The 16,873-nt window shown below is 42.8% G+C and overlaps 1 protein-coding gene across 3 annotated transcripts in view; it reads left to right on the top strand.

Moving 5' to 3' along the window:
• Positions 1–1,908: 1,908 nt before the first annotated feature.
• slc8a3 (solute carrier family 8 member 3) overlaps positions 1,909–16,873 on the top strand; it is a gene marked incomplete at both ends in the record, with an annotated part of 92,583 nt that continues 77,618 nt past the window's right edge. For all 3 annotated transcript variants that reach the window (XM_079218693.1, XM_079218692.1, XM_079218691.1), the window contains one exon: positions 1,909–3,689. In XM_079218693.1, the coding sequence (XP_079074819.1) occupies positions 1,909–3,689 (1,781 nt within the window). The remainder of the gene's footprint in view (positions 3,690–16,873) is intronic.

Genomic DNA, 16,873 nt, shown 5'->3' with positions numbered 1-16,873 from the left:
TATTAGGAATAATTTATTGCATACTATATTAATTGGTTTGGCTGAAGCCTGAGTTTGAACTCAAGATGTTGATAGAAACAGTCTGTTTTTGCAGACCTTATGTGTGTTGTCACTTCTCAGGTTCCAGAGACAATATTTGGCTTTTAAATTGGTGTGAGTGCTTCATATATGCCCGCTACTGTTTGAGTATCCACACTTCCATTGAAAAATGTGTCAGCTATCCAAACTGGCCAGTGGTTTGTCTGGATGATGGGTATAATTTCCAAAAGTATCCCCTGAGAGTTCAGGTTTGAGTTATTTTAAAAGTATTCAGATCCAGTGTGCTGCACAAGACTTAAATCAAATAAGAAATCTGCATTTGCATAACATATGCCTTTTAATGGAAGCTTTTATCCAAAGTGCCTTTAAGTGCCATGAGTTCAAACTGTACACATTTTAGTGCGGGCGGCCCCAGAGGTAATCAGCCCTTTAACCAGGAATCAGAACACAAAAATGCAGTTAGAAAGGTAGAAAAGGTAGAAGGTAGAAAATGTAGAAACATTCAAACTACATTTAGCTCAACAAAAGCAAAGGCAAAACAAGTGTGACCGAAGAGCCGATTGTAATTCAGATTCAGGGTCTTTCCCAGGTGGCCATACAGGTGTGGTGAAGGCTGCAAAAGGGCCCCACCCATCTTTCTCCACCACAGAATAATCACAGGTACCGCTGAGAAAAGAGCCTTTATATTAAATCCCATGTGTTATCTCTTTAAAGCAGCTCACATCTTCTAAGTTTGGGGTGGTTCACTTTTCTTCCTGCTCCCAGTGCCTCAGCATCAAAATAGTGTTCATGTGCTATCTCATAAGAGCTGAAGAGGTGCACAAGACGCTTAGCCCAAGTTTTTATGAATGCGGACAATGTCTGCATTGTTACTGTAATTCTGCTCTATCTTGCGTAAGTGCTAAGTGTGGCTTCGGAACTCAGTATATAATGAATTTGGACGGGACATCTGTACCCTTTGTTTCAGTTTGCCTCTTGACGGTCTCCTGCCTCCCCTCTGCTGTTTTTTTTTGCCAATGCGACATTTCGGACAGTGCTTAGTTTGGCAACATTGCACGCCTGCTGAGCGAGCGGTTTGGTTCAGAGCTGTGTATTACCCCCGAGATCTCAGACAATCACGCTCAAATCCACATTATCGGTCGCACGTATCCACATAAAAAACGGACTTTATGATTAGAAATGAGCCCACAGGCTGATTTCATTAAACTAATGGTATCTACATTGTTCACATAGTGGTTTACAGACCTGAAAATCTCATGAATTCCTAAGCATGGAGAAGTATTTTCCAGCCTGCCTCTCATAAATAACACAAGGATCTCATGACTGCTAGTTGTAAAGAAGGAGGCAGAAACTCATTGAAGTTTTACAGATGCATAGTGAAATGATTTTAATTCTTGCTTTGGAATCGGTGTGTGTTTCTCCATGTGAAATGCAAACACACACTCTTATAGACATGCACTAATGCTACTCCTCGAACTTGGGATTTTAAACAACGTGAAAGTACCCTGACAGGTTTGATAACCAATCCATTATGTGACCGTAATTACTGAGTTATTATGTTTAATACGTAATGCATAAAAAATAATAGTAAGTACAATACATATTTAGATGTTTTCTATCTATCTGGTAAAAAGATGCAACCCAACATGGAGCAAGTTTATTACCACCTGTCTGAAAGTGTTGTCTGTCATCTGAGAGTAAATCCTTTGTGTCTTTTGTCTTTTAATAAGTATATATAAACAGCATAACATCCATACAATCTCTGTTGTTTCTTTTTTGTGTCCAGGTGGTGGGTGCAAAGCACAGCCCAGTGCTGGATCCCAGGGGGACTGTCAGTGTGGTAAGGACCCTTGAGACGAAAGAGGGTGCATGGAGGGTTCAAGGCCTGTAACGCCGGGTTTGTCAGCCTGCCGTTGGTTGGGGCTGGTCTCTGTTGCTGTAGCCTTCCTTTGTACAGAGGCCCGGACCACTCCGAGCCCTCTGCTAACACCCAGCAATGCCACCTGCGGGGGAAACTCCAAGTGTCATGCGGGGATCATCCTGCCCATCTGGTATCCCGAGGACCCCTCCATGGGAGACAAGATTGCACGGGTCATTGTGTATTTTGTGGCCATGATCTACATGTTTCTCGGAGTGTCCATCATTGCCGACCGCTTCATGGCAGCCATTGAGGTCATCACCTCCCAAGAGAAGGAACTTGTCATCAAAAGGCCCAACGGGGAAACAATCACCACCACAATTCGGGTGTGGAATGAAACAGTCTCGAACCTCACCCTCATGGCCTTGGGCTCGTCCGCCCCCGAGATTCTGCTCTCTTTAATTGAGGTTTGTGGACACGGATTCCAACCTGGCGAGCTCGGGCCCGCCACAATTGTGGGCAGCGCAGCCTTCAATATGTTTGTCATCATTGGCCTCTGTGTGTCTGTCATACCACAAGGAGAGGTACGCAAGATCAAACACCTCAGAGTGTTCTTTGTCACCGCGGGCTGGAGCGTCTTTGCTTACATCTGGCTCTACATGATTCTGGCTGTGTTTTCTCCCAACGTAGTCCAGGTCTGGGAGGGTCTAGTTACACTTGCCTTCTTCCCTATATGCGTACTTCTCGCGTGGGTAGCGGACAGACGGCTGCTCTTCTACAAATTCATGCACAAGAAGTATCGCACCGACAAACACAGAGGCGTCATTATCGAGACGGAGGCCGAACGCTCCAAGGGGATTGAGATGGACGGCAAGATGGTCAACTCCCACTACATGGACGGAGGAGCAACGAGCAATCTCATTAGTCTGATGGAAAGCAAAGAGGTGGACGAGTCCCGGCGGGACATGATCCGCATCTTGAAAGACCTGAAGCAGAAGCACCCCGAGAAAGAGATGGATCAGCTGGTCGAGATGGCCAACTACTACGCTCTCTCGCACCAGCAAAAGAGCCGTGCCTTCTACCGCATCCAAGCTACACGGATGATGACCGGCGCCGGAAACATCTTGAAGAAGCACGTCGCAGAGCAGGCAAAGAAGAGCATCAGCGTGCAGGAGGTGCACGTGGAGGAGCCCGACGAGTACGTGTCTCGAATTGCATTCGAGCCTGCTGTATACCAGTGCCTCGAGAACTGTGGCGCCGCCATCCTGATCGTCACCAGAAAGGGCGGCGACATCAACAAGACGATTTACGTGGATTATAAGACGGAGGACGGATCGGCCAACGCCGGGGCAGACTACGAGTTCTCAGAGGGCACAGTGGTGTTCAAACCGGGAGAGATGATCAGGGAGATAAACATTGGAATCATAGACGACGACATCTTTGAAGAGGACGAGCACTTTTTTGTACGGCTCAGTAATCTGCGCGTCCTGGACACGGAGGACGAGGTGCTGTCCCCAAACAGTCTCCCGTACCCAAAGGCCATGCTGGGCTTCCCCACTGTGGCCACCGTTACCATTCTGGACGACGATCATTCGGGCATCTTCACCTTTGAGAGCAACTCCGTGCACGTCAGTGAGAGCATGGGTATTATGGAAGTGAAGGTGCTGAGGACTTCTGGAGCAAGGGGGACGGTCATTGTGCCTTATCGCAGCATGGAAGGTCTCGCCAAAGGAGGAGGGGAGGACTTTGAAGACACCTACGGAGAGCTTGAATTCAAAAACGACGAGACCTGGTAAGACAGCTCCCCCTTTTTATTATTTCTCTCACGATTATGTGGCAGTTGCTTTTTATTAATGTGTTGTTGCCAATTTATTGTTGCAGATTTTTAATCAACCAAGGTTATTGCATAAGCAATAAGTGCAAGTGATAAGTTATTTTCTTTGCATGCTGGTTTTTGCAACCCATTGATTGGATTGTGTTTTATTTTTGAGTTGCACTTGGTTATAAACATGTCAACAAACAATAGCTACAGTATATAATATATGAACGCCAGCTTCAAAGATATTTAGCAATGTGCCAGATTCGTGTCTCCTTCAGGGTTTTGCTTTTGATACAAATATGTCGTCTTCTTTGCCTCTTGACATCATTTAATTTAGATTACATACTTTAGTAACCTATTCATGTGCCGTTTGCACTCGTCACTGTGAATTTTAAACGCTTCTTTTCTTCACATGGTTAGACAGCGTACCCTCTCATCTGAGCGTGCACTCTACATCCCCTTGTTTTCCTGTCAAGAGATTTTGCTCTCATCAGAGCGCTTTGGTAGAAAAATCTGTGTGCGTCGCATGCTATGGGGATTCAACTTTGGGATTCGTCACACAACTGTGGAAACAGGAAGTCCTTAAGTAACACCTCCTTGCCTCTCTAATCCCTGCTTCTTTTGTTTTGTGGAACTCTGGATGTTTTGCTCTTTGTCTTGGTATTGTTTCTGTGTTGTCTGCTTCAATTGAAATAAAGCAGCATGGAAAAATAGCAACAGTGTTACAGAGAGAGAGAGAGAGAGAGAAAGAGAGAGAGAGAGAGAGAGAGAGAGAGAGAGAGAGAGAGAGAGAGAGAGAGAGAGAGAGAGAGAGAGAGAATTACAACAACAAAGGTCAGAGGCCAGACTCAGTCCCATGAAATAATTGGTACATGGCAATGGATGGATGAATGGAAGACTGGAGGCTTGATTCCTTCTGGGTGCAGTCGTGCTAAAAAAAGCTTTGGTAGTCAGCATCTATGAGAGTAATAGGGATGTTTTATGTGCATTGCGTTTGTTATGCAGCCTTGTCAGCTGTACCATCTGTGTACAAAACTGCACCACAAAACACAGGCTTACAACGGAGTGGGCATATTTGGCAGTGTTGCAATAACAGCAACAGACTGTACTGTAGCACAAAATATCACCGGGGCCATGTATTGAACGATACGACAGCTTTTTGTCCCGTGCATGTAAAGCAGTGCTCTGGGATACTAGAATGTGTTCCTGAGAAATATTGATTTGTTTATTTCACAGCTTGCATCCGCTTGCATCTCACACATTGGTCTGCAGGCACTGAATCAAAGTGACACGCCTTTGTGACGTCCCCTTCGTCCACCAATCAGGACCCTCTCAGCCGCGCTGTGGCTCACCGGCAGGGTCTGTGCACCCGGGGTGCGGGTTCCTGAGTGCTGAGGCAGGCCCAGGAGACCGGCGGCGGGCGAATGAGTGTCGGGGTGATCAGCATGCTCTTGGGGCCCGCTGAGCTCTCAGGGTTTTGCTTGATTTATGTGAGAGATGCTTTATGGGCCAGGCCTGAAGGCTACCAGGGGAGTAGAGTGGGAGAGATGTGGAGAAAGACTATTATTATGAGACTGCGGTGATGTTGTTGGCATTGTGAGGGAATGCTGCTCTATCGATCTGCTCATTGTGTTGCACATCGTGCTGCGAGTTAGATGTTCTCGCAGTGCAGCTCTGCTCACACGCTGTGTGCTGATGCATGCTCGTGGTGATCTAGGAGAATAAGCTTGACACCATGGTCAAATAATTATCACTTCACAAAGTCTCAATAAAACCGGAAGAACTACTGTTAAAACGATCTGGGAGAAGAATCGGACAATAATAAGTGCTTTAAGAGAAAACTACCACTGTCATCAGTGGTATCAATCTTCTTATCAAACTCTCATCAAACTCTCAAAAGAAGTATATTTCCCAAAATGTTGGACTATTCCTTTAAACCAAGTCAAACCAGCAGCATTATGGGATAGACGTAGGCTGAGCATCATCTATAATCCTTCTCTATAAACAAACCTGGATCATGCATGACGGAGGTTAAAAGCCGATCCAAAGGTCATACGATGTGCTCTTTGATCCTTTTAGCAAGAGCTGAAATCATATTGTCAGTTGTGAATGTAAACACTGACATTTTCAGTGACATTGCAAAGAAGAGGCCGTGTGCTTAGAAAGAACAAATAATATGATCACTGAATAATAAGCCGTCTCTGGAATAAATGTCACGGAAATGGTCTTGTTGACGTACGGTGCGCACACTGACACGCAGGGTACCAACCAAACCAGCAGGATGTGGCTTTAACTGCAGAGGGACAGTACAAGACATATTGTGGATATTAAGCTAAACATATTAAGTTAAACTCACACAGTCAGCTCTGATTAATGTACTAACTACAGAGTAATGATAGATATCTCTAAACATACAGGACATTCTTGCAGTAAGCAGTTAAAACAATGAAAATTGTTCATATGCACGATCACGCTCGGGTATTAATATGAAAATCTTTCCATCCCCCTTCAGAGGCTTCTGGATCTTTTGTAGAAATGGCAGACTGCTGTTACAGAACTCCCAACAAATCTCCAGAAATTTCCATAATTACACTCTGATAGTGATGAATCTGGTTCTGTGTGCATCCATAAAGGAGACAAAGAGGAGCAGTAGAAGTGACAGCTTCATCCAGAAGCATACTAGAAGATTCATGAGAACATTTCCATACACAAAACAAAGAGGATGAATGTGTAGAATATTCGCTAAAAGGCATAATTACAATGATGTTTCTTCCGCTGCCTTGAAAGCTCTCCTCAGGGTCGTTTTCATGCTTGCGACATGAAAAAATACAGAATTTATTTTCCTCCATTGTTTCCGCATTCATATTCCAAGTGAAATTGACAATGGAAATGTTATGTTTATTTCTATTTTGCATAAATGTTGAAATAACAGAAGGATTCCCTCCTTGGCACACGGCTGAAGCGATTCTCCTTCCTTCCTGCTAATTCAGCGATAACTGTGACGCCTCGATGAGGGCAGAGTGCGCTCCCTTTCTAAAGGGCGAGAGTTTTTCTGTCCTTTAGGACAATTAGACCACATAATGCTTCAGCTCTCATGCGCTTCCTTTCTCTCTCGCCATGTTTTACGAAGCATTGACTCTCAATCTCCTTTGACACACTTTGGGCCCATTGTTATCAACCAGAGAGGACATTTATTACAGTCCTAATCTGGAGCTCTGGAATAGATCGCTCCAATTCTTAGCCATACAATAGTTCTCAGCATGAAGCATGAAGTTTACTAGTTTTTTGGAGCTAATGGATTTGAACCTCATCAAGCTTCTTAAATCTACACTGAACGGTGGTCAAAACCATACAGAGTACTTCCTTGTGCTGGTTTAGATCAGTATTTACCAAACCATCGCTACCCAATTCACAAAAATCCTTGTCTATAAATCCTGAGAAGAGCACACTTGTGCTTCCTGTGTTCCATGTTTTAGGAAAATTAGAAATATCTAGGTAATACCTTAAATACTGTGGGTAACGATCTCTTCCTGTGTTAATTATTGTTTTGTACAAATAAGCTATTTACAGTAAAGACACCATATCACTCTCATGTTTATTTATCCCCCCTTTTCAGGGATGTAACACTGACAAGTGATTCATTGTTTTGAGTTATAAAAAAAAAGAAGGCAAAACTATCTGGTTCCAGCTTGCTGGTTTCCTTGGTTCACTATGATTGTAAACTTAATGTCTCAGTTACTGTTGTTTGGACAAATTGAGAAGTATGAAGTCGTCATCTTGGTCTATGAATTCCACTATTTTCTCACATTTAATAGACAAAAAGATTAATCTTGAAAAAAATCAACAGATTATTCAGTAATATAAGTATTTTTTTGTTGCAGCCTAAAATAAACATTTTGAATCTTCCTTTGACCACATAGATTGATAAAGAGACTCCTTTAAGAGGTCCCGACCCCCACCTTGGTAACCACAGGTATAGAGCCAGTTTGCTTCTGAGAATATTAAATGGCTCGAGGTTGCCGGCTGCTGTTTCCTTTGACCCGGAGAAGATAACGCAGCTGCTAGGTGGAGAAGCTCCGTCCCTGGAGACGAAGAGTGTTTAACTAGGCGCTGATGAATTCATAAACAAATGAGTGGTGTGCAGCGGACAGACTGGAAACTGCTAAAGTAATTGCCACTGTGGTCACGCCTGTGTGAGCATGACTCTCCTGTGCTTGTAAACCTGCCTTGTGTTTTTATAAATAGCATCGCGCAGGGGGTTGCTTATGAAAGGATGCACGGATGTACCCTTTCTTTCCTCTGCTATCTCTACCACACCTCCTCCAGCTCACAAAGCCCTCATCCCAATCTTTTGCCTTCATATCTCTTGAATGTATAGCTGTCACCCCTCTGGACATCGTGATTGACACATGTCCACGCTGGTCCTCGTCCCGCTGACCACTCAGCTTTCCCCTCTGCCAGCGCTTGTCCAGACCCCGCAAAGATGCATTCAGCCCTCTTTCACAACCATCTCCAGCTCAGCTAATCCTATTCACTGCTGTACGTCTCTTCTTTTATTCATGCAAGCCTCATACTTTCTGTGCTCTCAATAATTGGAATGCGTCTTTGTATTTTTCTTTTTACTGTGCCTCAGGGTGCTTTGTTTGTTTTGCAGTACTTTTGTATTTGCTTAATTACAGTCTGTGTCAAGTTAAAAGTAAACCAGGGCTTGCAAACAAAAGTCAAACTGACTCACACTCTGGTTCCTTTTTTACTTCTTTTTACTTCACAATTTTGGTTTTATGATGCAATCAGGTCTGAGATTTTGGCAGACAAGGTGCATTGAGCTAAATGCTAACATCAGCCTGTTAAGCTCTCAATGACAATGCTAACATGTTGACGTTTAGCAGGAGCGATATTTAATGTTCACCTTATTTTGCTAATTAGCACAAAGTACAGCGAAACATTGACATACTGCACAATGAAGAAGCTTTAGCGATTTGACTCCATAGTGATGCAGTCATATTTGAGGGGTTACTATGAGGAGGAGGTAAAGAGCGTTGGCTGAAAATCTGAAGGATGGGATGGGGAGCGGGACTTCTGATCAGCTGAGTGGAAGGAACCTTGAGCACTGAAGAGTTTTTATTTTAAGTTCGAAATGTGATTGTTCGGAATTGCTGGCTTTAAAATTGCATGAAATAGCTTTCTGTGCCACTAACATATTTCCTTCTGCTATGATATCGGTCTGTTATCACTGATAAAAGCAAGGGTCCTCAAACATCCACAGACGTACAGCCCTGGAAGATTCATGAGAACATTTCTAATCTTAGCTTAACCCTCCTGTTACCTTAAAATTTACTGACATCTTTTACCATTGGGGTCAATTTGACCCCAGCAATTTAAAACTCCAGAACATGATTATAATTTAAATGTTTTCCCAAGTTTAAGTGTCAGGTACGTTATGTTTGTTTTGTTGACGACCTAAACATCCCTTTAAATAAAACATTGGTAGTGTTATGAAGAGCTCAAATGCTGTATATCTTGGACATAGCTGACGACGTCTCTGGTGGGGCCTGGAACCATTTTGATGACATTACCCTGTTGTTCAAGCGGGGAGATGGATAATTATAACTTTAGTTGGAAGACTAACACTGAGGGTCTCATTCTCATCAGAGGAGGATGCCTCATCATCAGGGACCTCATCCCCTGTCTCAGACACATTCTCCTCAATGTCACTTTCATGGTCGAAGAGATGGGACAACACCTCATTGACGGAAAACCTTTCCTTAGAAGTCATTTTCAGTTGAGAGAAAGTACAAAGAAAGCACACAGAGCACCAAGAAAAATGGTTTAGAAGGCTGCTGTGCAAACTTTTAAATGTTCAAACCATATGTTCCCCTCCCCCATGTCATGTGAACTATCAGTGGTTCTCACACTACTACAGTTATGGTTATGATAGGATAGAAACCTAAAAATGTTTGAAGATTATAAAGTTGTATGTTAAAGTGACCTCAATATCATCCAAAACAATCAAAACAAATGTGTGTAAAATGTTTTTTCTTACATGTTTTATAGAGCTAAAACAGCCTGCGGTCAAATTGACCCCAAAGATCACCGATGCGTACAAGATGTGTACAGGACATTGAAAACATATCATCATGTTAATTTTATGTTTACCCAGTTGTCCCCATTAAATTAGGAAAAGTCATGAAATATGAAGCCGAAAAATATATTGGCAATCATATATTTAGAGACGTTAAACTTTGAATGGTGTCAAATTGACCCCAACGATAACAGGAGGGTTCTCATTGTGGCTTTTGCTCTTTGGCTCCTCCTCACAAATATTGTCCAACACACATCCATGCACACACACACACACTAACCCACGCACCTATATGTTGAGTGGTAATAAATATGCTGGCCTTGCGTTTGTTCCTCCCAGTTGGGGGAATGCAATTAAGTTAAAGCTTATTTATAACACGATTCAGTGCAGGGCGTGTCGCCAGCTCCGAGCCTCCCCCCCCCGAGCATTTGTGTGTAAATCTGACTGAGGATCATATATTCAGGCTCCCCAAACTTTTGACAGTGTCTGCATCCTAATAGAGTTAGGGTGGAAGTAAGTGCATCAGTTTGACCCACTTGACTGTAAAAGTGTTTAGCGACAATATTTTAACAAATAAACACTTCACAGTTTTATAATTCAGTTTTATTCTGAAAAAAAAGATGACATGGAGCCTGTTCTTACCCATTGAGCGAAAGCGAAAACTTTTTGCATTTAAACTGAGATACTTCAAATGGTTATACTTTCACAGACTGGATCCTCCAGAGATACTGCATGTTACATTTTAGGGATCTTTCCCTAAAAATATACATATGCATATGTATTTTGCATATATGTATATTGCATATATGTATTTAAAGCATTAAAAAAAATTAAGACACTTATTATTAGGATGTTTATTTGCCCTGCTGTTGTAAATTCTTATCAACTAATTTTGAGGGAATGTAAAGCTGAATGTGGGTCATAAAATAAAAGCTTTATTAAAATGATAAAATCCTAAAAAAATATGTAGTCAATTGTAATAAAGTAGTAAAGTAGAAGTGTTTCATTGGGCATCCATCTTTCGTTTACAAATTGGTTTGGGGCTGAAATCATAGAAACATATATCCTAAAATCTGCTAATTAAATCAAATCTATATGCCTGAGAAATATTTTGTGTGTGACTTGGCCCTTTAAACTGTATTCAGCTCCAGAGGATATATTTTTGTTAATGTTTTAAAGGTTTAAACCCTATTTTAAACCTGCTGTTTGATTATTATTATTAAAATACTGAAGCTCTTCTGCAAAACACAAACAAAACCCAGATCCTCCCAGAAATCCTGTTCCACACTGAACCAACAGCTTACAGCCTGAAACCTGAGTGCACTGTGTATTCGATGTGTTTCTTTAATTAGTGTGAGCTGGTTTGTGAGTAGACAGCTCAAGTGCTCTGATGCCGCCTTCAGTCATATCAGATGTTCTGTAAATAGGAACTGCCTGCTGGGAAAAACGTTTCATGTCGTCCTCCTGGAGGTGACAAGCAGGATAATGTGGGAGCTTTTTATTGGCTGTGATGTTGAAGGCTTGACGTCACGAGTTGTGGAAGTGTGTCAACAAAGAGGGGAAACCAAGGAAAGGAAACCAGGGTTCTCACATTGTAAAAGGAAAGCTTGAATTACAAACTGGAAGTGTGGCGTTTGAAGGACACGTGTACTTCTCCGGCAGCAGACGCTTTCGCGTTGCATTGTGGGAAATGTATGATCTAGCTAAGTGCATCCTGCTGGGAGATGCCGTGCAACGTTTCGGAGAGCTGCTTTGATGCTTTGATTCTGTTTGGACTCCTGTGACATGTTAACTCACGGTACAAATAATTTGTTCCCGCCTGAAACACACAAACAAGCAGAGACTACATAAGCATTTTTTTCGATCAGTCGACTATCAAAATAGTCAAAATAGTTGCAGAGTCCATTGACTATCCTATTAATCAGCTAATAGCCTCCACTCTAATCAGGACCGTCTCCACTACCTGCGTCTCCTCACAACAGTTTGCGTGTAGTTTTGGAAGAAGGTTTGCAGCTGAAGCGTGATGCGTTCAATACAGGTCGCTGCTCTCATTCCATCCATGACCACTACGGTGACACCCCGGGGTGCCGGCGGAGGAGCTCTTGCTGCCCCTGCACCTCCATCCAGCATCTGCATACTTTGATAAAGGTCAGCACCGCTTCACAGCACCTTCCGCCATGCACAGAGCAGCAGCATTGAGACTATAAATCGATGCAGCTCACAGCGAGAGGAGCTAAGGTCGCACCCAAATGCACAGCGAGTGGGGTTTCAAAGGAGACGAAAGGAGCTGTCGGCTTTTTCTTTTTCTTCTTTTTCTTTTTAAACCTGCTGTTGTCTTATTTTTCATGCCTGAAACAGTAATAGAAAAGCATATGAGAGTGTGCTTGCTAATGTTTAAATGTAGAACGTGATTAGAATGTGTGAATTTGGCTGACGGCACTTGATGTCCGACCGATATACAAAATGCTTCACTGAGCGACCCTGAAGGCTGAGAGTCAGTAAAGCTGAATGTATGAATTTGAATGAGGATCTTTTTTAAATGAAAGTCAGCCCACTTTTCCATCAAATTATAATCTGCATCCCCCCCTCTTTTATTTTATGGTGGTGGCATCATGGTGCTCCCTGCTGATCGCCTGCCATTCAAACAGCATGGGTGCTAATATGTCACCTTCTCAGTAGGATTACTGGTTGTGACACACTTCTCTTTTTCTTTGTTGACAGAAAATTAATCCGCAACAGTTTTCATGAGTGATTGTTAGTGTAGCTCATTTCACATCGAGCAAAAATGTCAAATATTTGCTGGTTCAAGCTTCTCAAATGTGAGGATTTCCAGCCTTTTCTTGCATATATTTTATATCATTATAAATTAGTTATTTGTTTTTTTTTTGGCTGTTGGTCAGATAAACAAGACATTTTAAAGTAGAAATTAAAGATATAGTATCAAGAGCGATTCTGACTTTGAAAAGCAATCTGGTTCCAGCAATGAACTCAATTCAAAGCCATACAAGACCAAGAGAAGACGTAAATCCTTTCATTTGAGAAGCTGCAACAATCGACTAATTGGTTAATCAAGCTCGTTCGGCTGATTCAGCTCTGGTTGAATCAATAATGCAAATGATTTAGTCGCAGCCCTAATTTGTTACCTCGCCCTCTAAGAAATGTTCGACTGTTTTCAGAATATGCAGTTCATCGTAGAAACAACGGAGAAATTGATCAGTAACAAAATAATCGTTAGCATGGGCCTTCATTTCTGGTTACCTAATTGTATATTTACCTTAATAAGACTAACGGGCTGAGAAAAGGAGGGAAGGGAGAGATGCTTTTCGAGGCAGGGGTCGACTCATACCCTTTATCCATCCTCGAGATAGAACACACTTTGTTCTCTTTTCTTTGTAATTCCTGTCTAATCCATCACTGTTCTGGTCCAGTCCGTCGGTCAGGCGGTGACACACACATTAGCGCTGTGAACCCTGGGAAGAGCTTCAGCCGACTCCCTCTTCTGTTTGCCCTTTGACTCCAGACAAGTGCTGTCCCGTCATGAGTTGCTGCATCTGTGCGGGTTTCTAGCATTTAAGGAAGCTCAGCGTTCAGCCGCGGAAAGTGACACTGGATTATATTTTACTGTTTTGTGGATTTGATAAAACCATGGTTTCCAAGTCCAAGAACAGTAGTTAGTGGCTCCTCGCTTTGTTCAGCCGTACATCAGCCATACATCTCAGGGTATTGGTTGGGGGGGGGTTCTGGGGCCTCTCCTCTCCGTTTCTTCTCCTCTCCTCTCCGTATGTCAGGTCGGACCAGCATGCTCTGGGGCAGACTTAAGGGGACCTCCTTTGGGGGGGAACTTGCTTCTCCATGTTATTCCCAGGGAGCTGCAGCAGAAAATGCGCCAGAAAGCATCAGTAGTTCCTCACTACCCTTCTCTATCCTCTTCCTGCACGTCACCCCCACCCTTCATCCCTTTTCCCATGCGCCCTCCTCCTCCTCATCCTCCTCCCCCTCCTCCTCTTTTGTTTCTCATCATTTTCCTGTTGGGGCAGCAGCTCTGCGGTGCAAAAGCAGGCATGGATCTTAACATTCATGTATCAGCTGTTTTATAAAATCGCTTGATTTGTGTTTCAGAGCTAAATTAACTTAGGCAGCGGCTCTTGCTTTGCAAGTACTCTTACGGAGCCAGCAGAATTTCTGAGATGAACTTTTATTTGCAATGTGGTTTTCTATATTTAGATGGAGCGTCTGGTTCCGATACCCGTATCATGGATTCTTTGTATTTGTTGAGCAACATCTCTCGTCCTTTAGCCGGTTGCTGATTAGTGCCGTTCATGACGCTTTGGTGAGATTGTCTCAGAGAGCTAGAAGATGAATCACGTTGCAGAAAGTCTTGTAATCAGTCAAAGGGGAAATCTTTTTTTGCGTCCCCCGAACTCTTCTTTTTCTCCTCAACTTTGCTTCCCCTGCGGAAATTTCAATCCCAAAGGCACAAGCTAGCCAAGAGTTGAAGACAGGCTGCATGCTCAACACAAATTGAATGCGTGTGCGCGTGTGTGCGTGTGTGTGTGTGTGTGTTTGTGTGTTATTTCTCCCTGATGCATCTGTGCCGGTGGGAGAAAAGGTTTCACCCAGGAGAGGAAATGGATCTTTTGTGTTCCTCCTAATCCTCCCTGTTGATACTCGAGTGGCAGACTTATTAGGCGACTTAGTGCACGCTCTGCAGCAGCGTGAGAGTCACTCTCCGGGCTTTTCATGCTCTCCTGGATGATCATATTTCCATCAAACTGAAAATGCTGTGTGCATAAGGAGGGGTCCTTTTATGCACAGTATGCCACATCCCTTGAGAGGTTGAAAAATGAATGTGCTAATAGTGCAGCAATCCCTCCCCATTTGCACTCACAACAGGGGGAGTGCTGTCTGATCACTTCGACCCCTGAGGATTTTGGCAGACAGCGCAATACAAATAGTGGCAGGAGACGTCGAGCACGGGATGATGTTCATGGCATCTTGACAGGAAGAAGTAAGCAGAAACAACAGGGCGGCGTAAACAAGCTGAGGTTAAAGGTTACCCGAGAGCTCTGCAGAACGGGAGGAGGATGCCCAGATCCAGGAAACTATTCCTGTCTTCGCCTTAACTTTCATCAATATATTTGGTTGGATTTCTATTCTTGTCTTGTTGAGTTTTGATGTCTCCTTTTTCTCTTGGGATGAGAAGCTTTTTTTGAAATTCCCTCTGGGTTTCTTGTCTCACCTGTGGAGTTTATCCACCTCTCCCGCTTTATGTGTTTTTAGCCTTCATTCCCAAAATCTCAACTCAGAAGTTTTTTTCTGCCTCACCTGCCCTAGGTATAAGACATCTCTGTTTTTATTTGTTTGGGTTTGAAGGATTTCTTTTTTTCAATGCAGGGATCAGGTCCACATTCAACAGCACTTCTTCAGTTTATATCTCTGGAGATTAAATGCCTCTTTGTTCCCCCGCCTGTTGTGCTTCATGTTGACTTCTTATGGTTTTGCCATTTTGTTTTCCACTTCATCTTTAAGTCTATTCTATTTTCTTTGTTTTCTTTTTTCCTTTGGTTTATTTTAGCACAGTATTTCTGTCCATAATTTAGTTTTAGGATCCTTATTTTCTTAAAAAAAAATAAGAATAAGTATAATAATGTAAGAGTTTATCAACTTGTTTCCAATTGAAATCAACTTGTTTAAAAAAAATTCTAGAAAATGTTGTGTTTTTAAAAAGACAAAAAGGCTATGGCATGCTTGACTTATTTTAAGGAAAGATATTTGAAAGGCTCAATAATCAATATTTATGGTTCAGTGGACTTTGTGCAATGTGAAAGTGTGCATTTATAGTTATGAACATACACAGACTTATCACCCAACTCTTCAGTTCTCATCAGCTCCTTAAAAAGCTTTCAAATTTTTCGGTTTCAATTGTTTAGAAAACTCTCCAGCGTCATTTCCAGCAGTAGACAGCTGTTTTCATCAAAAAATCTCCACTGTAAGGTACCAGTTCAGCACCAAACAACAGACAGACAAAGTAAGCAACTTGCTGGTGGACATAGTACAGTGATGAGCAACTTAAAGGGACAGATATGTTTCTCAGAAGTAGTTGGAGACGAAAACGGAGCGAAGAGAAATTGGACTCGTGTCCAGGAACACAACACCAAATGTATGATTATGTTGCTCTGTAACTGCTGGATGTGCAGCTGTTTGCAATCATGTTCACCACAACAACTTTATAAGTTGATAATATGTCAAAGTTGTGTTGTATGTATCCAAATGCTCAAAGCAATCATATAATGCAGCTAAGGACTCAATAAGCCTTTAGTGCTTAAATGTCAAATCGGTATATATTTGTTGGTTTGTCCTTGTTTGTGACTTTAGTTGTTTATAACTATGAAGTGACATTGTGTACATTTATTGCACATTGTCAATGCGGTGGTTTTGATCTGGACCCATGCTAGCTGTTGGCCAACCTTGGGCCCACATGGATGTGGGAAGGCCAGATACGCCAGAGGCCTGGTGCAGGATGGGTAGGAGGGCCATGTAGGGTCAGTTTGGCAAACAAATGTGCCCATGCTGCCCCTCTGGGGTCCTAGAGATGGGTAGAGCTGTCATGTTGAGGGAGCTGGCGAAAGATGAAGAGGTTACGCTGCTTGGATCACAGCTCTGCCAAGGCCTCCGGGACCTCTTTCTCTTTACAACACTCAACCTAATCTCCTCCACTATCGCCCCTTTCATTTCCCTCTCCTTTTCTTCTTTTCATGTTCTTCTGCCTCTTATCGTGTCGGGGGCCCTTGTTCCTGGCTCGCTTCCGCTCTTTCACCCCCCCCTCCTCGCATTTTTTCCCTCTTGGTTTTATCTCTCCCAGCCTATTTTCAAGCAACCTTTCTTGGACTTTTTTTATACAATTCTTTCTCTTTTCTCTTCATCTCCCTCCTCTTAATCTCAGTCTTAGTGTATTTTCATTTGAATAGTTCTAATTTCATTTAATTTCTTTTCCCATCACCACTGTTCATATTTATTATTTAAACCCTCAGCAGTGCCTCCGTATATGCCTTCCCCTCTTCATAGATGTTGGCCT

The sequence above is a fragment of the Taurulus bubalis genome (assembly GCF_910589615.1).
Source record: "Taurulus bubalis genome assembly, chromosome: 1".
NCBI lineage: Eukaryota > Metazoa > Chordata > Actinopteri > Perciformes > Cottidae > Taurulus > Taurulus bubalis.
This window is presented reverse-complemented; position numbering and strand designations above follow the sequence as displayed.